Source organism: Watersipora subatra, chromosome 7 (genome assembly GCF_963576615.1).
Source record: "Watersipora subatra chromosome 7, tzWatSuba1.1, whole genome shotgun sequence".
Taxonomy (NCBI): Eukaryota; Metazoa; Bryozoa; class Gymnolaemata; order Cheilostomatida; family Watersiporidae; genus Watersipora; species Watersipora subatra.
The window spans coordinates 39999990-40027219 of NC_088714.1; the positions used below are offsets into that span (position 1 = coordinate 39999990).

The 27230-nt window shown below is 37.5% G+C and overlaps 2 protein-coding genes across 2 annotated transcripts in view; both read left to right on the forward strand.

Moving 5' to 3' along the window:
- Positions 1-477: 477 nt before the first annotated feature.
- Positions 478-14013, forward strand: LOC137399509 (reticulon-4-like). Its single transcript, XM_068085651.1, has 7 exons — positions 478-1373; positions 1574-1612; positions 8440-8647; positions 9612-9750; positions 11564-11633; positions 12150-12255; positions 13420-14013. The coding sequence occupies exons 1-7, from the start codon at positions 560-562 to the stop codon at positions 13463-13465; spliced, it is 1422 nt and encodes a 473-aa protein (XP_067941752.1). The 5' UTR covers positions 478-559; the 3' UTR covers positions 13466-14013.
- A 9030-nt stretch (positions 14014-23043) lies between these two features.
- LOC137400125 (aromatic-L-amino-acid decarboxylase-like) overlaps positions 23044-27230 on the forward strand; it is a 32356-nt gene continuing 28169 nt past the window's right edge. The window contains exons 1-2 of the mRNA XM_068086437.1: positions 23044-23071; positions 23917-24089. Of these exons, the coding sequence (XP_067942538.1) occupies positions 23044-23071; positions 23917-24089 (201 nt within the window). The remainder of the gene's footprint in view (positions 23072-23916; positions 24090-27230) is intronic.

The window sequence follows — 27230 nt, forward strand, 5'->3', positions numbered from 1 at the left end:
ACTTGCCAAGTTCAATTTATAGTAGTATCGAATATGTCAAACAGCTTCCTTAACAATTATGGTAAATCATAATTAACTTTTGACAGGAATGCGGCAAATGTTTTAAATTTTGTGAGTAATGTTCAATCCCTTTGGCAAACTATTCGAAGACAAACATCAAAACCTACAATTCACTTTAGCTACGCATCAGGACATGATAACAATTACGCGATTATTTGTAGTAGTGCACGCACAGTATATGCCTGCGAGATAAGTATGACAGATCGGCAATGATACTGTCGTATGTTTAAATATCGTCTTTGCGGAGTGAATTGAGTAGCCTCTTTAGTAAACTTTTAAAATACCGGTAGCAATCGAAACTACAAATTGCATTAATCCTTCAAAAACGACGACTATCTCTAGATTGTGGACGGTGTTCTCTCTGCCGGTAGCGTAACCGGTTTTTGATCGCCCAATCAGAAAGGCAATCTCCTGAAAGCGAGTCCAACATAGTGAACAGTGCCACAGTTACAAGCGTGAGAAGCGCCCGTAGGTTTGTGATCACTAGTTGTATTGTAAGATGGCAGATTCCTTTGATACTATTAAGGATGTAGAACTAAAGACAGAAAACAAGAATGAGGATTTCTGTGTCGACACGCAGGAAAAAATAAGTACTAAGATAGAAGACATCTCAAGTGTGCCGTTCGCCTTCAACGGTGACAAAGAGTGTGAAATAAAAAAAGATCCATCCGCTATAGATGTTGGGCAACATTATTCAGGGGATTTTGATTCGTCGAATCAACCAGATCTGCTTTCGTTTACTAACGAAGAGGAAGAAGAACAGGAAAAGCACTCCGATGAAGATAACACGGACGAAGATGTAGTTGAAGAGCAAGATATCATCGGTCAGTCTCATCTCATCGATTTGGATGATGGACAAGACCAGCAAAGTCTTGCAACCATTCAAACGTCAAATATTTTGGATAGTGTCACCGGTGACGTAGACTGTAATAGTGAAACAGTAAGTAATATTTCAAGCAAAGAACCTGACGCTTTTCCATCGGTTCCGGAGTATCCTGAAGATGTTCAGCATGGAAATTTAGATAGTGTTAGCTCAAACACTGATGTTCTTGAGGATTCAAAAATGCCTTTTCAAGACATCGCATCGGCAAACGCAGATTCATTGGAAACAAATAGTAGGCTGACAGGTTCCTCTTCGCTTCCAGACCAAAGCGATGAATGCGAGTCGTTAGATGAAAAACAGGACCCGTTTGCGTCTATACCGGCACCAAAAATAGACAATTTGGCAAGTGAAGATGGTCCTGTGAAAATGCCTAAAGCCACCACCATTTCAGCTCCTACTAAAGCACCTAGGACGACTGTCAATGTCTCAGGTCAGCGGTCATCAAAATTATTTGAATTATGATCCATTCGGACATGTCCTTTCTTTTTTCAGACTGTCATGTTTGTTTTGTCAATAGTACTTCACTACAAGGAGTTTTTAATAACACTTTTTAATAACATTTAGCATATGTCAAAAGCTACAAGCTAGACAATAGCGATATTGATAATGAATTTTGAATGACCGTTTCAGGATGCATTGCTGCTGGTCTCAAGCAGATGAATCCTCGGGGTAAGTTTAACAATAAATTAGATACTTTTTCTAACTGATGCAGCTTGCAGAATTTCTGAACAGTTATTTTGTTTCCAATTTCTGGTGTTTTATTTTAACCTCCTTGATTGTCAAGTGTGATTAATTTTTTTTGTTCGGCTCTTTTACAATCCATACGCATGTCCTCTATAAGCCGTTTCCATCCATTTTATTTAAGATTTTTCACTTCTTGTCTATGGGTGGTCTTCGAACTAGTTTGTTGCTATTGGAGACCACTTGAACAATTATGGTAAAGAAGGCTAAGTGACATTCGTTGGTCACCATTGCTTTAAGATGTAATTTCCTTGTTAACATACATGGTTGATGCTGATGGCAGCAGCCTAGGTGTAAGCCATTTACGACATGTACCTTGCTTGGCTGTAAGCTGCAATGCTGCTAAACAAATCAACTGCCTTAGTAGGCGAGCGCTCAGGATTTATCTATATGCATACATGTACATGTTTCAGAGCAACTCTGATGCTCTGCTGCGATTACATTGAAAGGCTAATTCAATCACACATTGATCTTAGTAATGCAAATGTGAGGGAAGCCTGCCACTCCTTTACTATTTGTATCCTGTACACTCATGTAGTCTCAGACCAATGATATTCCTTTACTTGCCGGCTTAGAGATCTGTACCTGTTGCTGACTGCATCACACCTTATCTAATCCAACTCATCAATGTCTGGCTATGTCACGTGCTAAGAATTCTCCCTGTCTCGTATGCAATGGACCGGTTCTGTATAAGAAGTACCATTGATGTACTTTTAGCAAGTGCTCAAAAACAACAAAATAGTTATTACTATTAAATGACAGGAATTGCATTCTTGTGTGGTACCATGCTGCTGTCGATGCTAACTGGGTGGTTTGTGGTCAAACTTAATGTAGGATGGCATTGATAGTTTTTGCCAATCTCCTTATGATGGATTTTTGTTTCTCCTTATGATACGGAAATGAGATAAACAGATAACAATCAAGCTCAACTCGCATACGATACGTGGATATAACTTGATTTGCAGCATTCAAGGTGGTTATCCATTGGTGCCTCGTATGTGTGCTACACACAGCTGTATGGTTTATTCTCTAGTTATATAGTAAACCCATCATGACAGTGTTATGTACTTCATCCTTGATGCGTGACTCTATGGTTTGTGGACACGCACACCAACAGCTGTTGTTACAAGGAATCCAACTGGCAGACTTCTGCCTCAGTCACTTATCTAGCCGCTATTAATATTTTCTGCTAGCTGTGCTAAATTACAGAGCTATTCTCGCAATATTGAGGAAGCATTGCTGCCTCAATATCTTGGCTTGTTCGTTAACATAGTAACCTCGCATCACTATCTCGCTAGTTTGCTGGAGACCTGAAACCTTGTCTTCTAGTTATGATTCTATGTAAAAAAAAAAGCACGGGCGTAGTTGTTTAAAGCGTTTGATAAAAAAGCAGCACTGCTACTTGCAAAACGGCCATTGCATACCAAGAGCTTTCAAAAAAATTTATTTTCTCACAGTCTGCAAAAGCTAACTCGCTCCCAACCATTTTGATGGTAAAAACTATTGGTGAAAGATACGTTTTTTAGAGTTGGTGCTACCAGCCTGAAGGCACGCCAGTCAATGGTAGGGTGTAAAACTATTCATAGCATACCGTGGCTTATTTGTGGCTTACAGATTTGATGAGAAACTTGTCAACTAGTTGATGAGAGAACTAGCTGCTGATTAGCTTTGTCTGATACTACGATATAGTTCCTAGCCTTGCTGCAATCTTGATTGTGCAAGCAAAATGGATGACTGTCCTGTTCCCTTATATGGGTCAAAACTGGCTGAATCTCAATAGTGAATCAGACAGGGAGACAGTGAGTCATCCAAGACATGAGATGATAGGGCTGACTACAGTCACATGCTCGGGCTGCTATGAATCGCTCGGGCTGCTATGAATCGGTTAAAATCCTTTTAAAATCATTGATTCATTATTGATTTGTCTTGTGGAAAGCTTGGCAGTTTTGTCTTGAACATCCTTTGGGATTGTAGGTACTTGATTCAATCGTAATTGAAGGCATAGTATTTCTAGTGCAAATATTCCTGTATCCTAACAAGGTTCTATAATGTTGGGAAGATGTAGTAGCGCCCGCAATTCTAGCCCTCAGGTCATAGGGTTCAAATTAGGCTACTACTTGGCTTCATATGCCTATGTAACTACTTAGCATCGATTGATTTTGCATGACCTGGATTAAAGAAATAGCTGTCACTACTACGTGACCAGAGCTTGTTTCTCAGACCTATAGATGTTTCAAGAAGGCTATGAACAACAGTCTCACACAAGTTTGTATGCCGCTTTCAATAATTGCCAGGTTTTAAGTGAATTATTTTTAGCTACTGGGCAAAACTTGTAAATATTGAAAAGCAAAAAACATGGAAACTCATAATTTCTGGAAAAATTCTGGTGTTTTTTTTCAATTTTTTTCATGCTTATTAATAGTAACGTATATAAAAGTGTGTGAGCAGTTTGCTTCGACATTCTTCAATATGGCTTCTTACTAGCCCTACAGTAGAAGTCTCTTACTAGCCCTACAGTAGAAGCCTCTTACTAGCCCTACAGTAGAAGCTTCTTACTAGCCCTACAGTAGAAGTCTCTTACTAGCTCTACAGTAGAAGTCTCTTACTAGCCCTACAGTAGAAGCCTCTTATTAGCCCTACAGTAGAAGTCTCTTACTAGCCCTACAGTAGAAGCCTCTTACTAGCTCTACAGTAGAAGTCTCTTACTAGCCCTGCAGTAGAAGCCTCTTACTAGCCCTACAGTAGAAGCTTCTTACTAGCCCTACAGTAGAAGTCTCTTACTAGCTCTACAGTAGAAGTCTCTTACTAGCCCTACAGTAGAAGCCTCTTATTAGCCCTACAGTAGAAGTCTCTTACTAGCCCCACAGTAGAAGTCTCTTACTAGCCCTACAGTAGAAGCTTTTTACTAGCCCTACAGTAGAAGCCTCTTGCTAGCCCAACAGTAGAAGCTTCTCACTAGCCCTACAGTAGAAGTCTCTTACTAGCCCTACAGTAGAAGTCTCTTACTAGCCCTACAGTAGAAGCTTCTTACTAGCCCAACAGTAGAAGTCTCTTACTAGCCCTACAGTAGAAGTCTCTTATTAGCCCTACAGTAGAAGTCTCTTACTAGCCCTACAGTAGAAGCCTCTTACTAGCCCTACAGTAGAAGCTTCTTACTAGCCCTACAGTAGAAGTCTCTTACTAGCCCTACAGTAGAAGCTTCTTACTAGCCCAACAGTAGAAGTCTCTTACTAGCCCAACAGTAGAAGTCTCTTACTAGCTCTACAGTAGAAGTCTCTTACTAGCCCTACAGTAGAAGCCTCTTACTAGCCCTACAGTAGAAGCTTCTTACTAGCCCTACAGTAGAAGTCTCTTATTAGCCCTACAGTAGAAGCCTCTTACTAGCTCTACAGTAGAAGTCTCTTACTAGCCCTACAGTAGAAGCCTCTTGCTAGCCCAACAGTAGAAGCTTCTCACTAGCCCTACAGTAGAAGTCTCTTACTAGCTCTACAGTAGAAGTCTCTTACTAGCCCTACAGTAGAAGCTTCTTACTAGCCCTACAGTAGAAGCTTTTTACTAGCCCTACAGTAGAAGTCTCTTACTAGCCCTACAGTAGAAGCTTCTTACTAGCCCAACAGTAGAAGTCTCTTACTAGCTCTACAGTAGAAGTCTCTTACTAGCCCTACAGTAGAAGCCTCTTATTAGCCCTACAGTAGAAGTCTCTTACTAGCCCTACAGTAGAAGCCTCTTACTAGCTCTACAGTCGAAGTCTCTTACTAGCCCTACAGTAGAAGCCTCTTGCTAGCCCTACAGTAGAAGCCTCTTGCTAGCCCAACAGTAGAAGCTTCTCACTAGCCCTACAGTAGAAGTCTCTTACTAGCTCTACAGTAAAAGTCTCTTACTAGCCCTACAGTAGAAGCCTCTTACTAGCTCTACAGTAGAAATCTCTTACTAGCCCTACAGTAGAAGCCTCTTGCTAGCCCTACAGTAGAAGTCTCTTATTAGCCCTACAGTAGAAGCCTCTTACTAGCTCTACAGTAGAAGTCTCTTACTAGCCCTACAGTAGAAGCCTCTTACTAGCTCTACAGTAGAAATCTCTTACTAGCCCTACAGTAGAAGCCTCTTGCTAGCCCTACAGTAGAAGTCTCTTACTAGCCCTACAGTAGAAGTCTCTTACTAGCCCTACAGTAGAAGTCTCTTACTAGCACTACAGTAGAAGCTTCTTACTAGCACTACAGTAGAAGCTTCTTACTAGCTCTACAGTAGAAGTCTCTTACTAGCCCTACAGTAGAAGCCTCTTACTAGCTCTACAGTAGAAATCTCTTACTAGCCCTACAGTAGAAGCCTCTTGCTAGCCCTACAGTAGAAGCCTCTTGCTAGCCCTACAGTAGAAGTCTCTTACTAGCCCTACAGTAGAAGTCTCTTACTAGCCCTACAGTAGAAGTCTCTTACTAGCACTACAGTAGAAGCTTCTTGCTAGCCCTACAGTAGAAGCTTCTTACTAGCCCTACAGTAGAAACCTCTTACTAGCCCTCCAGTAGAAGCTTCTCACTAGCCCTACAGTAGAAGGTATAAAGGTAAATATACTTTCAAGTTGACAGCTTTTTAGAACAACTGCTTTTTAAAATATTGTCAGTGTTTTTTATCTATTGACTGAAAGTGAGAACTTGGGCTAGACATAGTCATTACAAATAGTATTAAAATCAACCAAGTTTGTAGTTGTCGTTCAATCTCTGTTGTTTTTATTTTCAAAAGTGGCAATTAAGTTAAAATTGCATATAACGTTGTATGGAATAAATTATAGTTCTATTCCATCGTGCTAGCTCTATGTTATCCTAGTACCCTCATTTTTGAAGCAGTGGAGACATTTGTTACAATATATCAAATATTTCACAAATACCTACAGTGAGAGTTAGCTGGTCAAGAATGGCTCTGCTAATATGTTGTCACAAGCATTCATTAGTCCGCAGGAAGTTATGGGTTGCCTGTACTTTTATTTAATGGAATATTGGTATAAGATCAAGCAGCCCTTCGTAACACACAACTGTATTTCATCGCTGTTCAGCAAATTTATATGAATTCTTGTTCGAGTCAATATTGTAAAAACCATATGGTGCATGACTCAGAAATTTCCTCATGTTGCTGCTAGGAAACATAAGAATGCTTGGTGACCGATAGAAGCTTTATGGTTGAAGAATTCCTGTGAAACCCAAGCTTTTGGTAGTTATATCGTTAAATGTGAGTCTGTCTAAACTGTACTGTCTCTGGAACTGATGTAAATTGATTTGTTTCACCTGTTCTAAGTAAGAAGCAGTTTTTGTGTTGAGTGCTTGTGAAAATAATTTTAAATTACAAAAATTATATTTTATTGACCATTTGCTTATTTTTTACATAACAGTTGTAAAATACATGATGCAGAGCTAACATTAAAGCGTGAGAGGGCGCAACAATAGCCACTTCATCCATACGAAGGGGTGCTGCCTGGAACAGTTGCTATGTTTAGCAGGCGCTGTCATAACATGTAAACTAAGTTATTATTTACATCTATGGAAAAAATTATGCCAAGGTTGGTATAATTAGTGTTTGACATAATCGTCATTACTGACTCTCTTGGCTGTAGTGAGGGATGGTGGTCTGCTGGTTGTGTGACTTGAAAAGTATAGATCGATGCCGGCTGTCATACAGAAGTTAGTTGCTCTTGGAAAAATGGCTTATTCATTTTTAGTTAACAGATTCCATAGGCACCTATTCTGGGTCTTTTGTTTGTCTTGCACAAGCGTTGCTTAATGATTGCATCCGTTTGCATAGTTTGATATCTTGAGGTCTTTCTTTTTGACAGTGTTTCTTTTTGACAGTGTTTTTTTTGACAAGATAGGTTTTGTGCCGCTAGCTGGTGGACAAAAGGTTGTTAACAATCTATGTTGTCTCTTCACTCTATACGCAAAGGTTCAATAGAGGAATAGTGAAAGGGTGCTTGTCAGGCAGTTGTATAAACTTCAACATTAGAATGCACCGATTAAATATCTTTTGACTGATCAAATGGTGAAAAAATGGTAGCGTTGTTGGCATGGAAACGCTAAGTCAAGTGGACCCATCACAAGAAGCATTAGATATTTTCCTTGTTGTCTAGCCGTGACTAATCAGATTAGTCGTGACTAATGTGTTGTTTTTGTGTAAGGTCTTCCTTGGTATAAAAAATGTTTCACCAATTGGTTTTGACCTGTAATTGCTAAACATGAAGCGTCTACTGGTATGTTGCATCATTTTGACCTGCTGCCAATTGCTATGTTTCCAGTGCGCGGATGATGCCAGTTTGAAGTTGAGCTCCATATTTAGTTATCATGTAAAATTGATCAGTGTTTCAATAAACATAGGCATGTTGCGGATTAACGCCGCCGCTTTGTTAAAAAAGATAGGGATTCTGCGCCAAAGGTTATATAGCGAACTGCTCAAACAGAAATTGTAACGACTGAAGTGTGAAAAATGTTTAAAATGGAATAGCTTGCGCTGCATTTGCTTTCACATTGCTCGCAAATGCTGTTACCGTCTTTCACTTGTTTTTCATGAAACATTCAAACACTTGCCAGTAACAAAACTTGCTTGACTGGCCGTTTATGGATCATCCTTAAACCTTTGGATTAACCGTGTCATTGAAACGCAGAGAATATATCGCAGCTATTGAATTATAGCGTGTGACAGTTTATCTGCTGTCAGTATATTTCGGTGTATTACATGCCAGTATCATGCAGCGTTAACTGTCCTGTCATATGTTGCAGTGTACGACTTGCTGATGTGGACTGAGCCGAAACTGACTGCTCCTGTGATGGCCGTGATCCTCGGTACCTTGATTGCCTTTGGCAGATGTTCTGTATTCAGCGTTGTTGGATACGGCCTGTTGTTGTTTATGGCTGGAATCTTTACTATTAGAATTGGCAGGACCTTAGTTGCAAAAGTGCATACTGGAGATGGCTCCCATCCGTTCGCGTGAGTATACTCAGCATGTCGTAGTGTGGCATGCACTATGCTGATCTGCAATAACTAGTTATCTTCTCAAAATACGCACTTGGTGAAGTACAGTAGGCGCTCGTACATCGTAAATAATTCGTTCCAGGAATATTTACGTTATAGGAACAGTAAAATACATGTAAATTGCCTAAACCATTTCAAGAGCTTTTCCAATTCAGTCCTTTGGGCATACAAAAAGGAAGAAAAACCTGACCTTTTCAATTTGTGGGCTGCACAGTAACTGCAGCATTATTAGTTGACATCGACAACTTTTCTCATTTTTATGATCAATCTCACTGGTTTTTTAAACCGTGATTGCGGTAATTTTATAACAAGTAGATAGGGGCTGCACATTTTCAATGTTCGTTTACAACGATTTGCTTAATTTTTCTAAACAGCAAAGTCTACTCTGCAAAGTAAAACTAATAGCAAATATTTTGTTTGTCTGAAATAAGGCAAAACAAAATATTTTTACTATAAAAAGCGGTTTTACCTGTTCCTTGTCAAGGTTAGCATAAAAGATGTCTTTTGACGATACTCCAACTCGTGTCATTCAGATTGGTAGACTGATACTGTAATACCTGCACAGTAAGTATTTATGAACAATTGCGCAACTATCCTATTCTCCTCTCTGACGGCGCATTTGACGATCTATTCCGATAAACTGGAATGTCGCGAAAGTTGTATATAACATAGATATAGCGCTATACGCATGTCGTTTTTCTTCCAATAATGCAGCTAGATAAACTAACATTCAAATCGATTTTGAAAACTCGCCCGACTTGACACTTTTTGTTATGTGAAATTTTTTGTGTAGTACAAAGAGTAGGAGTGTCCATTGTACTGAAGTTTGCTTGTTCTACTGCAATAAGTGTGTATGTAGAAAGGCTGATCAGGAGAGTTGTCCTTCCACGGAATTGAGAATACAACTTTTACTCTGTAGGCATATCCTAGAGGGCGAGCTTATGTTGTCAGAAGAGGCAGCTGCCGAGTATGCACAAGCAGCAGTTCGGAGGCTCAACAAAGTGGGCACAACTCTCAGGGACTGGGTCTTGGTCAAGGAATATTTCACTTCATTGAAGGTTAGCAGTTACAGCATATCTTTGGTAGTAGTAGGCTTGGCTAGTGCCATGAGCAACTATGAGCATGGTTATTAACAGCTGCATGGAGTCTGGATTTTAGTAGATTAGTGGATGAGAACCGGATCAAAACATCCAAAGTTTTCAATCAATGGCTGTATAAACCAGAGGGAATTATGCGGATTAAAACAGGGAGAGCAAAGAAATAATTATAAGAATTACATTCGCTAATAATAAATCCCCCAATCAAATTCAAGAAAGAAAGTCACGTCAGCTCTGCTAGCTCATTTTCCTATTTTGCACCTTGATTCTCAACAACTGTCATGAATAAACTGGTAGGAAAGTAATAAAGTGACTACTGAAGCCTTTATTAGTGTACTATGAACTCAGACTAACTACCTGCCCAAACAATAATGTTACATTTTGTACAAAGTTGTTCTCAACCTCAGTGGCTTCTCCCTATCAATGTTTTTACCATTGAAAAAATTGGTTTAGTTAGTGTCTCTCTACCTCTGAACTGTACATTTGTTGCGACAAGGGAATTGCATGTCAGGTTTGTCTGTAACTTGTCTACTAGTCACTAGTTGACCATCTGAAATGTCCAAGTGGTACATCCGAGACCTCCGCTCATCTCATGCATGACGTTTCTCTCTAAAAAATATTTAAATAATCTATCAGCATCAGATCTGAGTTCATCGGTCGCAGTGTTACCATGACTCTCTGAAATGTGAGGAATATGTATTGTTTGTGTAAGCAATATTTCTGCTGATATGTAAGCTGGCTAGGACCGATAAACATTAAAGATTGACTTGCAACAAAACTCACATTACAGTTATTTGGTATCAAAAGGTTCACTATGTCTTACTCCGCTGTGTTGTAGGTGCAAAATATGTAGAAATATGTGATTACAAGCTCTTAAAAGCTAAAAAAACGAACGGTTAATCGCAGCCATCACGAAAATGCCGTAGGTTGGAATCCCTTTCCAAAACGGCTCAAATGGGACGTAGTTGAACACGATGTGCTTCTGTTTACATTTTCGTGCAACCTCATTCGTCAAAATATTTTCACAAATATACTTCACGCATTCAATAAAATCCTGTCTATTGTCCTTACGCGTCGATTTCATCATCATCATAATGCTGTCACTTTGAGCACTGTTATATATATATCATGAACTTTTAGGCAAGTAATCTAACCTAAAAATTAGTTTAATTTTTTAACCTTAACTCGAAGGATTGCATATCATCCTCTGATAAACATGACGAGCCTGTTGGTCACCTGTAATAGTCGAAAAATGCTGCATAAATTGTTCGCACCATTTGGCAGGAAGTATGGGTCACATGATCAGATTACGACTAGGTGATTAGACCAAGCTAAAACAAAGCTGTAAAGTAGTGAGCATCTATATTTGATAAAGGGCTTTCCGGTAGAACCCGAAGTGTTTGTCATAAACTAGTGCTACGAGGCGTTTTATAATGAGCCTGTTATTTATGTCATCAAAATAAATCGATTCCAGCCTATGACATTTTCATGATGGCTGCGATTAACCGTTCGCTTTTTAGCTTTCAAGAGCTTGTAATTACATTTCCGCATATTTTGCACCTACTACACAGCAAAGTAAGACATGGTGAACTTTTTGTAAACTGTAATGTGAATTTTGTTGCAAGTCAACCTTGTTTAAGTTTAATAATATCGGAGTTGCTCATCTTCAAAAAAATTTTTAGCTGTTTGCTCCGATTGTACGTAGTCTATTCTTTGCTGCCCTACGCACTCTATTAGTTTTCTTAGCCTGGCTGCTCTATCTTATCACTTGTAGTTTGGGTTAGTCCTCTATGCTCTAGCATGGATTGGAAGCTGGTTTAACGGTCTCACGGTTTTCACACTAGGTAAGTTCAACACGATGCCTGATAGATTATTGCTTGATCTTTGCAATGCTATAACCAACCGTTTTGCTCATTCCGTGATCATCAGAATGTAGGCTAAAATATGTTGTAACTAACCCCATAGATTATATGAGTTGCCAAAATGTTGCCTTAATTGTTGATTTAAGGCCCATAACATTTGTATGAACTACAAGGTCACCAGTCATTGGCAGGTTTGGCCAGCCAATGATAATCTCAATAGAACCACTACGCTTAGCAGTGGACAACCGATAATGTTTTGGTTGTGAAGACAAATTGCAATTACTAAACCTACATTGCAATTTTGATGACTAGTGAAGATTTGTCTTCTCTATGCTGCACATGGCTTTTTGATTGCGTTCAAACGACACTATTACTAATGGATGGGGATGAGTTGTTTAGTAAACCTGTTGGTTTTTTAAATTGTGGTAGTGCAAGGGCCTGAACAGGGCCTGAACAGGGTTTATATTTTAGTAGTTAAGTGATGCTGACGTGTTACAGTTGTCGCAGCAGCGTTTACTCTGCCTAAAGCATATGATGTAAACAGCTCTCAGGTAGACACCTATTTGGACCTGTTTGAAGCCAAAATTACTGACGTTTACAAGCAGTGAGTAGCTAGCTAGTATTATATTTATCAATTCTACCTTAGAGCAATGCTGTGGTCGGTACAACAACTAAAAGGAGTTGTCTACTCGCAGCAGCATAATTCCAGTGCTATTGCTATTGTTCATTTTAATGAGCTTATAAGCCTCTTAATCATTTAAACTCGTATTACCATGAAACCTCTATTTGTATTTTTCAATTCTTGTCCTGTAATGGTGTTCCTTTGGGGGTGGTGTTCAAAGAGAGGGTGACACTGTGCTTTTCAACTAGCCCATCAGAATTTTTGGAAATTAAGTTTAGCCCTATAACGGGCGAAGCGACATTCATGTCTCCATATTTTGCACTCAGGCAGAGCGACATTAATGGCGCCAGCGTCAGTATTTTTTAAACAGTTTTTATGCATGTTAGACATCAGACCGAGTTAAACAAGATACTACTTTGTGTAAAATATTATAGATTTTTGAAATATTCTATTATATTTTGATATAGAATATAATAATTCTACTTAAAAATATAGTAGAAGCAACGCCATTCTGAACGGTATGCTTACATTACATGATACAACTGAGAACATGACTGGCATGTTAACATAACATGTTAAGAGTTAATCTGATAACTATGGCATAGATAACATGCTAAGAAGTTTACCAAAGCCATCGGGTAAATTGGTTTAATAGTCCATCAATCAGGTCGATCTAAATACACTGTAACTAAAATCTAATGAAAATCTTCATCCACAGTGTTACTTTTCAATTATGCTGACGCTGGAGTTAGAAGAATCGGCCACCGAGCTTTTAGCGTGCGATCGACATTTTCTGTTTTCTTCGTTTCAGTAAGAGTTGCTTCTAACAAGTTTAGAAGCAACTCCAACTTATCTTTTTGCTGTTGATCGATAATATGTCCATAATTTCATCCATAAGTCACTCCAGAGTATAAGGCAGACCTACTGCCAAACAATGAAAATAACTGACTTATAGTTCGGAAAATAAGGTACACTAAATTTTTAATACTTGGAAGAAATGTGTAGAACTTCTGATACAACATGATCAACGTCGCCATATTATAAACATTTATCGTGCTTGTATGTTCTGGTCCGTATGTTCTGGTCTGTATGTTCTGGTCCGCTGTACACTCAGATGATAACCAACCCTACTGTTACATTTGACAGGCTTGTTGCCAAGATACCGTACCTGAGCAAGCAGAAAACGCAGTAGTCTGACTAACTGGATCTTCTCAAATCCGTTGGAGTATATGTTGCCTCTGGTTACGTATGCCACGGATTATGGTTGTTACCCCAACAGCAGCGCTAATTGACTGCCCTTAGATATTCTAGTCTACTAACCATGCTAGTCAGCTGTACTAATTTACTCAGTATATCTTCTCATCAGCGTTAGTAGCATTAATATACACTGCCATCTTGCATTGGCTGCCATCTTGCATCGGCTGCCTTTCTGCATCGATCAGCTCAAAGTGGCTGCCTTTATTCAGCTATTAAATCATTGTGCAGTTTAGTTTTTGCCTTGCATGTTTATCCTATTCATATTGAATGCAGTAGTTTTTTTCAGAATGTTGTGTTACACGGTCAATGCAGTATCAATGCATCCACGTACTTACCGCTTTAGTGGTAGCCTTACGTTTTTCGCTTAGAGCGTTTCATAAACTTGTTTTAACAGTTTTTTGGATAATCTCATGTTTTGCTTGGTGATGTTCTTGCTTTGTGGTTTTATTTATACCATTTGAAATAAAAATAAGCTTTTTGGCAGTGACTTTACCTTTTATTGTCAGTAAAGGCTGGTTCACGGTATATCGGCGATTATTAGTCAGCCATGTGCCCTCTAAACTGATGGCATCAGAATAACGCGGATACGTTGGGAAATATTGCAGCTGTCTAACATCCCCGATAATTTGCCGAGCATCCATGACAGCATGTGCGATGTGCACCACTGGCTATGATGATTGGCCATAGTGGATTGCTTGATCTATATTTTATTCAATTACAGTTGCTGCGGGACTAGTATTCCATTGTTTCTATGACTACATTGTATAATGAGAATGCTGTCACAGACTACTCGCTGATGTAAATGCGAATGGGTTTGTTATAGTGTGAAAATTGCTCTCACAGATCATCGCCGGAGCACTGTCTGGTTACCGCCGACATACGGTGATATACATGTAGTGTGAACTAACTTTACGTCATGTTGAGTATACTAGAAAGGCAACAAATGCTACAGACAGGTGGAAAATATGTACTTGTCAATGATAATTATATAGCACTATGTACAGATCAATTGCAAATTGGGCATACAACCAAGCTGTTAGCAAGACATCACTGATGCCTTGTTAGCAAGACATCACTGATGCCTTGTTAGCAAGACATCACTGATGCCTTGTTAGCAAGACATCACTGATGCCTTGCTAACAATTAATTTGCGGTAAACAGTTGACATGCTCATGCTGTGGTAGTCATTCACTGCTATTTGAATTCGGATTTGATCAGTAGTCTAATCTCTACATAATGTATTAGGTACTTAACCGGGTGTCTTCCTTACTATCGGCTTGTCTTGTATCAATACCCTTGCTAGCTAACAATGATGGATTTTAACACTCACTAGAACTCCGGCTGTCTAGTGCACTCGTCAGGTGTAATAACTATACATACAAGTATTACAAAGCTAGCAGTGCAGTTAGTGTTGACCTACTATGCTGGAAGTTGTGAGGTCGGATCTCCTTTGATGCAATATTTTTTCAAGTCCACCATTTCTGCGCGCTAATATGGCTCTTATATGAAAGATTGCAGGCAGTTTCTTTACAATAAGTGCTCTAAAGCAAATGAAGAGTATGAGCAAAGATATACTTTTCTACAATTATCTATATGATGAAAAATCTTTTGTGTGGTATCCTCAAGCCGCCTTCAGCCAATAAATGCTTACAAACTCGCTTGCTGTTCAAATCAACTTTAGAAAGCACACTTTTTTGTTGACATGGACAAGTTATGTGAATACGCTGCATGGGGAAACCAGGAAGCAATAGAACTCGTCATCAAACTTGCTCTTTTACATTTTTGTGTGACAAATCCTGTAATTACTCCAACCACTTTCAGCCTTAAGTACCTCCCGGAGCATAAATGTTTGACTAGACATTTGCTTTACATAATTTTAAGAAAGCAAACTATTTGACTGACATGAAAACTTGAAAGATTTGCTAGGTCAAAACCAAAAAGAATAAACTTTATGTCTATCACACCAACGCGTAACACTGTGATAATTATGGGCAACATAAAGAGCCAGAGTCTTATTATTGGAGTATTATCAATAGGAGTTGTCTGCTCATAGCAGCATTATTTTAATTGCAAGACATCAAGGATGGAATTGCTGCATAAGCCAGCAGATGCCTTCAATGAATTTACCTTGGCCCACCACATTCTTTAAAATCATTTGTGCACAATTGGTATACTTTGACCTTTCAAGGTTGTAGTTGAGTAAACCTATATCAGTATCTTCTTCCTACTCCATTTACTAAACATTAACCGATGTTTAGTAAATGGAGTAGGAAGTGTACATTGTAGTGGCAGTGAACATTGTACTGGCCTTCTTTCCAAATTTATAATCTACTGGCTGTATTACCACCTATATCATCAGCGGAGAACAATTGGACCGATGCTATTATCTGTAGGACCATTCATGCTCAAACCTCTTGCTCAACCTATAATTTATTGTTGTCCTATGATACCAAAAGTACATCCTATCATTCTACGAATTTACAAAGAAAACCAGAGGCTGTCTACAGTCGTAGTGAAACTTTTTTCTTAACCTTGTTCTGTATAGATTAATTGTTATCTCTTAATTACTGTAATTATAACAATCAATACAGGGCAAGTTCGTGTGTTGCACTCCGGTACAAGGCCTTGTTCGACCAGAGCTGCGATGAGAATCGGAAACCCATGTGAACATAAGTACAAGGCTAGATGTCAAAGGTCGTGTCTAGACACCTGACAGTTAGGTTGTCTCATTTGAACTTCTGGTGATTCCAACCCATGTAGAGGTTTTTACCACACACTTGGGTGGTCTCTTGAGTACAATAAACATAAGAGAGGTGTGGGTGGGTGGTCTATTTTTATACATGAATCTATCATCTTATAGAGTAGCGAGCATATGATACGAGACTTTTTTAGCCTGAATTCTGTGCCATAAGATTTATCAGCTCCGAATAAACACTCATGGTAAAAAATTCGGTGATTAAGCTTTTATGAGAAAAGTGTCCTGAGTAAAAATCCCCGATAAACATCACATGATTCACCTCTTTCCAAGGCAATTTGTAGAATTTTATTCATTTTTATGTTCCAAAATACTTTTAACGAGTTGATCACCATAATAGTTAAGAATATTCATTTGCTGAAACCTATTCGCGATTGGCTATTGCTCAAATGAATTATAATGTCTTGATTATTATTCATTATAATAATGTCTGGCTTACTATTAATGATAAGCCTGTTTATTCTGACGAAGAAGTAATACTAGCCATATAATTGATGCAGTTGGTACCAGGGTTTCTTTTTTGCGCAAGTAATTTCAATGGCGCATGTTTGGGATTGCAAGACTGTTCACTCTAAAAAACCTTCATGCAACTGTTTTAAAATCATAAAAATTGCTTAGCACTGACCATTGGGTGTGCTATGTCCCCACCAATGTACAGTACATAAGTCTATTGGAGTAACTTGCTGTGCTGTACGTAAAATGCCTGTTACTCCTGGTTGACAGTGTATTTCTATTCAGCTTATATAGGACGATGTCTATGATCTTGACATCCTGTAGTCCATCATGTGGAGGATCTTCTATGATCCTCTACATGTAGATATCCTATGATCTCTACATGAGTAATCATGATCTCTACATGAGTAATATAGCACATGATCTCTACATGAGTAATACAACGCATGATCGCTACATGAGTAATATAGCACATGATCTCTACATGAGTAATTAAACACATGATCTCTACATGAGTAATTAAACACATGATCTCTACATGAGTAATAAAACACATGATCTCTACACGAGTAATATAACACATGATCTCTACATGAGTAATAAAACACATGAACTCTACATGAGTAATATAACACATGATCTCTACATGAGTAATAAAACACATGAACTCTACATGAGTAATATAACACATGATCTCTACATGAGTAATAAAACACATGATCTCTACATGAGTAATAAAACACATGAACTCTACATGAGTAATATAACATATGATCTCTACATGAGTAATATAGCACTTGATCTCTACATGAATAATATAACACATGACCTCTACATGAATAATATAACACATGATCTCTACATGAATAATATAGCTCAAAATGGCGTTGCGGCTTATATAAAATTTGATCACCACAAGGTCAATATAGCATGTAATGTCAGCATGAGTTATAATAGGAGTTGAAAATTTGTCGTGCATAAACCAGGACCGCATTATACAAGCACTCGGAATTCTCCAATTATGAAAGTACATAGCTTTCCTAGTATAAGCCCTCTAACGATATGCATGTATCCTCAGCCTCCAAGTTTAGTAGGAGTAACAAAACTATTACAAACTAGTGCCTTGGCATTCCGGTGCTTCGTGAGAGATCATCAAGCGTAATAACTATTTGCATAGTTATTCCAAAAGACAGTATGGCAGTTGATTGGTGCAAATGTTAGAGTGTCTGTTTACCAAGCAGAATGTCACCAGTTAAAATCCTTTATGAAGTAATCTTTTTTCCAACATAGGATTCGGCAGTCTGACAGATGGACGAACAGACAACTCTTATTATAGTAAAGATCGCCTGTTTACAAAGAGGTGACGCATGACCTTCTAGAAGCTATCTATGGGGAGTATAACCCATAATCCTGTCATGATCTCCTTAGTTCAATTCAGGATCAGAAATATTAATCATTAATTTTATTCTGTGTATAAAACCAAGAAACTATTATTTGCAGTGTTTATCTTTTTATTTTCTCGAATTAAAAATTTTATGTCTGCTGCCTCTGACCTACATTGCAGCCAAAGTCAGTCGACCTTGCATAAACATGAGTTCACTTGTCTCTGAACAATAATATAAGGGATTAAACATATAGGCTAGCAATATACTGCGCTATTAATACTTTCTAATACAAGATGTGTGGGCGGGTGATTTATTTTAGTCTTTGAATCTTTCATCTCAAAGAGGACCACCCATATTGATCTAACATATTTATCAGTTGATGTTATCCGCAGTGAGACGCTGCCGTGCTATTAGAATATTTATAGTAGACATTTTGTCGATTAGGTCTGCATAGTGAAATTTCCAGCCGCAGACAATTTTATCCCAAATCGGTTTGATGATTTTATTGTTAGACACAAGTATGGATGCGTCTAAGATGATATCAAACTGTATATCATCTTAAGTTTTTCCATCTACATGTATATATATACTGTATATATAAATCTCAAAGTTTGTGTGTGTACATGTGCAGTTCGGTTTGTCCAGCTATAGCTATTAACATAATGGAATAAAAAATCTGTATCGCATATGTTGAAGAAAACTAAAAAAATGTGTTTTAACCTATTTGGATGAAATGTGATGAGATCTAATTGGAGTAATTCTTACTCACGTATCTCATTTAAATAGGCCAACACCTATGAAGACAGAAAGAAACGGATTTTACCTGCTTGCATCATATTCTATAGCTTCTTTTTCTATATCTCACATTTTATATTTTATAATTTCATTTTTCATCATTTGCAGCTTTTATTTTCTTTTTATATCATATTGCAAAGGAACCAACCGAGTTCCCCTACTTGTTCCACAAGGAAACAAACCACTCAAGTGCAAGGTAATGAATCTATATATTTCTCAGTAAATATATAATGGTACAGTCAAGTACATGTGCATAATGGTACAGTCAAATACATGTATATAATGGTACAGTCAAGTACATGTATATAATGGTACAGTCAAGTACATGTATATAAAGGTACAGTCAAGTACATGTATATAATGGTACAGTCAAGTACATGTATATAAAGGTACAGTCAAATACATGTATATAATGGTACAGTCAAATACATGTATGTAATGGTACAGTCAAATACATGTGTATAATGGTACAGTCAAATACATGTATATAATGGTACAGTCAAGTATGCAATAAACATATCAGTAACTGTACAGTGAGAGACTTCCAGGCGCTCTGCTTTTGGACACTTCTGCGGCGTCTTCTATAGCTCCTGTTGGTTGCTTGGCTTCACCCCTCGGTAGCATAATCGACTCGGCAACCAACCCTCGCCCAACCGAAAATACCACCAGGGCCGTGTCGTCTGCTGAGTCGGGGCTCGGCCTGGTCTTGGTGTCGGTTGCCTCAGGGTCGGCTTCTCTCTCTGACCTGGCTTTGGTCTCTCATATTTCATTATTTCTTTTTTCATCTTTCATATTTTTCAACTCTTTTTTATATTTTCCTTTTAACGCCCCTTTTAACATGTCTTTCATACCTACACTAAGTTTAGATATAGTAAGTGCACACGTAATAATGTCTATATATGATAAGTATCGTTATTATGATTTATATACGGTATTATTAGCTACTCTTTTACGTTTATGTTACAATTTGTAAACTGGCCTTAGGAATTAATAGTTTGATATTTTAGTAATAGAAGAAACAATTCAGATATCAAAGTTTTTAATACCTATGGAAAATGTGGCCAACTATATACAGTAGACACTCCTATAACATAAACATCTTTATGTATGGTGTACACTCCATACATAGGTACACCATGTAGGAGTGTGGAGTGTACACCATACATAAGTACACCATCTAGGAGTGTGGAGTGTACACCATACATAAAGAAGTTTATGTTATATTAAAGGTTGACTTGCAACCAAATTTACATTACAGTTATTTGGTATCAAAAGATTCACCATGTCTTACTCTGCTGTGTTGTAGGTGCAAAATATGTGGAAATTTGATTACAAACTCTTAAAAACTAAAAAACAAACAGTTAATCGCAGCCACTCGAGACCGCCGTAGTTTAGAATCTCTTTCCAAAACGGCTCAAATGGGATGTAGCTGTACAAGATGGCTTCTGTTTACATTTTCACGCAACCTCATTCGTCAAAATATTTTCACAAATATACTTCACGCATTCAATAAAACCATGTTTATTGTTCTTACACGTCTATTTTATCGTCATTGTAATGCTGTCACTTTCGGCACTGATACCTTATAACCTACCGTGAAAATTCGTTTAATTTTCTAACCTTAGCTCGAAGGAGTACATATCATTGTCTGATAAACATGACGAGCCTGTTGGTCACCTGTGATAATCGAAAAATGCTGCAGAAATTAATCACGAAGTTTGGGTCACATGATCAGATTACGACTAGACGATTAGACCAAGCCGAAGCAAAACTGTAAAGTAGCGAGTATCTTTATCTGATACGGGCTCTTCGGTAAAACCCGAAGTGTTTTTCATAAACTAGTGCTACGAGAAGTTTTATATTGAGCTTTTTATTGGCCTTTCAATTCACGTGAGAACATCACGTGACAAAACGATAACCAAATGTAATGACTACGTCAGATAAATAAACTGATTCCAATCTACGACAGCTTTTCATTTTTTGGCTTTCAAGAGCTTGTAATCACATTTCCACATATTTTGTACCTACAACACAGCAGAGTAAGACATGGTGAATCTTTTGATACCAAATAACTGTAATGTGAATTTTGTTGCAAGTCAACACCATACATAAAGAAGTTTATATTATGTTAACGTAACATAAAATTACCATAATCATGAACACTAAACCAAGTGAAAATGATAAAAAAGAGAGGAGTTGTCACACTCCAACAATACTATAGTTACTGCGCAGTCATTAATTTAAAAAGTGAGCTTTAGTTTTTCCTATTTGAAGGAACAAAAGGGTGAGTTTGGAGGATACTGGAATGGATTAGGCAATTTACATGTATTTTACTGTTCGTATAACATAAAATCTCTTGAACATAAATGTTCTTAGATCGGATTATCTACAGCTTTAGGATTATCTACTTTATATCAAAACTGACCAAACTTTGCAAGCAGCTGATGGGCCAATAGTTACGCTAGCTAAAATTTTGCGTATACTTTGGCAGCATTACAATCTGCTGACACGCTGCTCTATTTTAACAAAAGGGTATCTTTTATGACCGTCATGGGAGTTTTATCCGTATATAGCTTATTTTGAAATAATCGCCGTAAAGATTTTGCAAAGATTAAATAAGTGTAGTACGTGTATATTTAGTGCGCAGATCAGACAAAACTTCTCTGGTCCAACTTATTGATTAACAAATATTTTAATTGTGCAAAGAAGTTCTAATAATATCTATATTGAGAGCTACTTCATTACTGACCTGACTGTTTCGGACACAGCCTCCCCTCCTCTTTTTTTGTGATACAAGATATACTAGTACATCGGCAGTCCATCGTAGCTGTATGAAATCATCAGATGCAATACCTACATATACATGTATGTAGGAATAGTGTGAAGCTGATTTGTAATAGTAATAGCTGATTTGTGCAAACCGTCATGTGTTGTGCCGCAAAATTGAATGTTTTGGGTTTAATCCCCGCATGATACAACATTTCCACACCTTGTAAAGATTAACTTGCCAACAATTTTAATATATTTTATTAGAAAGTATTGGTCTCTTTCTACCATTTGCGATTGTTTTAAATGTTTGAGGTGATCTGACTGTCAGGATGTTTCAAGATTAAAATAGATAAAACTTGATCGTAGTTGAAATGTTCAGAAAAGGTATGTGGCAAATGACGTCACTAGTTGTTATAGTTGCTATAGCTGCAAGTTGCAGTGCTATGCGTCTCTATCCTGTCATTCTCTATAATTGCGCTTTCATTTAAATGTGAGTGTTTTAACCACAATTCGCTTTTGCCGATCATGAAATATCCTGGCAGTCAGATCACCCCAAACATCAAAACCATAGGAAATTATAAAAAATATTGGTACTCTAATAGAATCTACTAAAATTTTGTGCAGGGTCATCAATTTAGCTCTGACTCCGGGCAGAAGGATGGATGGACAAACACGGCTCCTACTATAGTAAGGATTTAGAGAGCGACGGTACTACCGACAATCTCAGATCACAGCCGTCATCTTTCATCACTATCAACATCACTATATATACATGTACTAGCCATATTGAATATATAGCTGCTGGTGAGAGAAGTGTACAACCCTTAAAACAATAGGATAATAATACAGCTGATTTACAACGACAGCGAGGTCATGAATACTCGCTGAGACAACAAACAGGTCGGGAGTTTCAACTCTAACTCAAAACTCCTTATGACTTTTCCTTGTTCAGACTCAGTTCCTTTGAAATGTCAAGGTTATACTTTACATTGCTCTTGGAGTAAACAGTTTTTCTCTAAATCTCATGCTAGATTTGCTCATTTCTTTCAACAGTTTAACAGTTTTAATTCTTTGCCACTTTAGACTGTTTCCACTCACAAATATCTAATTAGTTTCGATACGTCTGCACGCAGTCATCTTATAGCTATCAACTAGATCCTGAATAGCGTGGTTAGCATCCAATGATACGGCTGATGAGCTTGTAAACAGGCTGTCATTCCTACTCATGACCCTCGTTCAATAGAACAATTCTCATTACGCTATCGATTCCGCTGTTGGTTTTAAGACTGTTGACTCTAGACACGGTGGCCCATTCACTCTGGTTCTCACCTCGAGGAAGGAGGCGACACAACCAAAATGGATTCCACTGAATACCAGAAACACGGTAATCTTAATAGAACTTTTAATGCTGTTTAAATTTAAAGTTTGCGTTTTTAAATTTGTTTAAAACAACTGCTAGGTTTGTTATAAACCTGGTGTAAGCAGACACTCGCTGCCGTGTTCTGCCAAGTCAGATATTAACAGGTATTGTAGTCAAGTCATGAGTATTTACAGGTCTGTGAGTGCATAAACAGATATAAACATATAAACGCAGTTGTTAGACTAATGTGCCACTGAATAAAACTTAGTGAATGGCACAGATTCTGAAGAGTAAATTTATCACACTATAATGTAGGACTCCTAGACTATTCTAGACTATTCTAGAAGATTCTGTTCGTCACATGAATACAACTATGATGAATTTCATTAGAAATTTACAAAAATAGCATAATTTAGGATTGTCTGAAAAAGCTGTTTTGGATATATATATATATATATATATATATATATATGTATATATATATATATATATACATAATTTAGGATTGTCTGAAAAGGTTGTTTTGGATATATATAAGTATTCAATAATTTATAATACCTGCAAAAAATTTAAAACTAATATTGTTAGAATTTTTTGATAGCTAAATTTTGTGATGCAAAAATTTTATTTATGTTTTGTGTACTGCAACATTATTTTAATAAAGAAACCTAAGGCAGATATGGTAAAGTTAGAGGTTGAAGGTTGTTTATTCTTTCTTACATAACAATAATCAGGTCTGAAGCGAGTAACACTATGATATCTGTTTTCTATTAGTTCTTTAAAAGCTGCAATTTTTCTATTGCACCTATTGTTAGTGGTATAACACAGGTGTATGGTAGCCCTGCTGATCTTAAAACCTTTCTCGCTAGGTAAAGACATGGTTGACTATATCGCCAACTATCTGGAGACCATAAGAGAGAGACGGGTTTTCCCCAACGTGTCACCGGGTTACATGAAGGAGTTGGTACCACCAGAAGCGCCAGAAGTTGGGGAGAACTGGGAAGAAATCATAGGCGATGTAGAGCGAGTTGTGATGCCTGGGGTAAACAGAGTAGATAATGCTTAAATTAAAACTACTGGCTTCAACTGTATTAGTGGCCTAAATAACCTTAAACCAATTTTGGGCTGCTAGGTTGAAAAAAGGTAGGTAGTAGAATGCTGCCTAAAAACTTTCATGTTTTTTATTTTATTTTTAAGTGCGTTCATATACATTGAATCTTTATTCTAATATATTTAATGCTACTTTAGTTGCTTGTGCTTTATAATTAAATAGTTTTAACAAACGGAAAGGAATTAGTGATGAAAAAATACAAAATTGCATGATTAAACTTTGACTAAATTATTTTTTATTTTGGCATGTAACAAGAAAAAATCATTTTTTGATGATTAGTAATGTCAATAAAAAGTTATGTAAACACACATAATAAAAATACTTTTACAAATTTATTGCTGCTATACGTGCTATAAGAAAAACAATGTGTAACAACTTTGAGAAGTTGTCACTCCTTGTTTTTTATGAAAGCTAAAACAAGGAACTGATCTTCTAATTAGATTTTAGTTATGATAATCATTTGTGATGTTACATATACTTATACTAGTACCCTGGCAATCTAGTGTGCCGTAAGAGATCGTTAGATGTGCTGATAACACAGAGAGAATTAGTAGCTGCACAATTATTCAGAAATACTCGAAGGCGATAGATTGGTGCAGGTGTTAGAGTATCGGTCTATCAAGCTAAATGTCACGAGTTGAATCCTTGCTGAAAGTGATCGTTTGTCTCAACTCTGGCTTTGAACGAATCGATGTAGTATGGTAAAGATTTTTGGCCAAAGTCAGTTGCTTGCGAGAATCGAAATAAATTTTAGAGCCGTCTGCCAAGTGACACAACATAAAAATGAAAATTAAAAATGGCAAATCAATATGGCTTTGAAAACATCCCGAAAAGCTTCTAAGTTTTCAACTGTGAGCAGTTTAGAAAGACTGAAGTTTTAAAGTGATCTGCCATCTAATATTAAAACTAACTGGAAGGATATTATGACAAAATAAAAATGACGTGTACACTAACTTTCTTTTGATCAAAGAACCTTGTAACTCAAAAGAAGGTGCCATTGTCTTCCAGTTTATGACCTTCAACACTAAAATTCATCTAGTGGCAGATAAAAGGAGGCTGCCGATCAAATGGCAGCATCTATCAGATGTTCACTTTCATCTTATCGGTCCGCCACCCTAAGACTGATCAATTATTTATTGTAACAATTTATTTCTCAATAGAAAACCTGATATAAAAAGAAAGTGATAGACGAACCTGATGCCTCTTGATGGCGCAGCTGGTATTGATCAACGTTGAAGAGTTTAATGGAAAACCAAGTGATCCCCTGTTTAAGTGACGAAGAATACAGCTTAGCCTTGATGAACTTGATCAATACAGCGCCTTGGGCTTGCAGCTCGTATTTAACTGCTCATAGAGCTATGAAAATATACTGTGAAATGCTCATTGGCTACGCATTGCCTTTTTGGTTACTCAGAAATGCTTGTTACTATTATATTTTAAATTTTTTTTACCAAACTTAATTAAATACTACAAAATTAGAACTTGCAAAATTTTACATTTTCAACGCGTATTAAAAGTATAAAAGCGGTTTATTTTCTGTAACTTTCTGCTGAATTTTTGCTAGGGCAGCAGTGAAATACACAGCTGCCAACATTTGAATGTGTTATCATGTAGAAAAGAATATCAATGAAGGCATATTTAGACTTGTATTGTCACAAATAAAATTAGAATTATTGTCACATAACCCTTGTTGCCGGTACTTTACTATTGCACACATGACTTTAGAGAAAACAGTATTCGGTTTTGAACAATAAGCACTTTTCTCTCAAAATTAGCAAAATTATGACAAACTCAAAGAATATCAACAGAGATCATGTCAGAGTTACTGCTGTATGTCTGCTGATCACTTGATGGTTTGAATGTTACCAGTCAAAGAGATGTTGTTCAATAGCAGGCTTTAAAGTAGATGCTAAAACTTTCATTACTAAATTATTTGAAGTTTTAATAATATAATTTGACATCACACAGAAGAAAGCAAATTCGCTATGAGCTCTATTTGTCTATTTCTGATTTAAGTTTAAACATCTCCTTTCATAGCTTACTGCTGCTTTGAGGTAACCAATCGGCAGCTGCGTAACAAATATATACAAATACTGTGTTGTATAGCCTGGTTTCCACATAGCAGGGCAATGATCGTGCATGGCACAGTGACCAAGCGCAATGCGTTGCGTCGGCTGCAATGCAGTGTTTCCATAGCGCGCGGAGGTGCCATGCTTGCATCGGACAGAGTGGATAATTTCCGCTTACTCTTTCGTACGGGAGACCAATTTCTTCGCGATATAAACAACGTGGTGACAAACAGACGGTAAAACCGCCCTCCATTTACATTGTGGAATAAGTTGAAAAGCTCAAGCGGTGTATTGTGGAAATACATCATCGCTCGCACCCGTCGCAAGGATCCATTCGGTTGGATCCTTGCAATCATTGTATCTTCGACGTGCGTTCGTCGTGCGATGAGGTTTCCACATCACAGCCGGCCTACGTACGACGTCGCCTACTTAACTTTGTTGCGCACCTGGCGCTGTCATATGGAAACCAAACTTAATAGATAACGCATTTGGATAATTCTGGGTGCACCAGTACATGTAACTCGTAGACTCTCTTTTCAACCGATAGGGCTTTGTTTGATTTTCTCAGCGATGCAATGCAATAAACTTAGTTTGAAAAAGTTTAAACTAAGATAAATTAAAAAAAAACTAATTTAAACGAGTTATGAATTTAAAGCAGTTAAAGAATTGGTTTAGAGATGAACTTATACTAAGTTTTCATTTATTTCATCAGAAAGTATCGGCGTTTTGATCGTCTGCGATTGTTGTTGATGTTTGAAGTGATTTGACTGCCACAATGTTTTATAATTAAACACAACAAAACTGGATCGCGATTAAAATGGTTGGAAGAAAAAGTAGGTGCCAAAATGATGTGACTAGTTGCGGGGCCACCTGGCTCTCTTGTTATTGATATTGTTTATTGTGTTCAAGTTGAAGCGTTAGTAGTCTCTATTCTGTACTAAATGCTCAAGTGCAACTATAGATGCTATAATCGAACTTGACTCCGCGAGTTCCAAGAAAGAAA

Bases quoted from the DNA above. Each gene is read 5' to 3' on its own strand.
- LOC137399509 (XM_068085651.1), top strand. From the start codon at position 560: ATGGCAGATTCCTTTGATACTATTAAGGATGTAGAACTAAAGACAGAA. The intron at 11,634-12,149 runs GTAAGTTCAACA...GACGTGTTACAG, and splicing joins TCTCACGGTTTTCACACTAG to TTGTCGCAGCAGCGTTTACT. The intron at 12,256-13,419 runs GTGAGTAGCTAG...TACATTTGACAG, and splicing joins ATTACTGACGTTTACAAGCA to GCTTGTTGCCAAGATACCGT.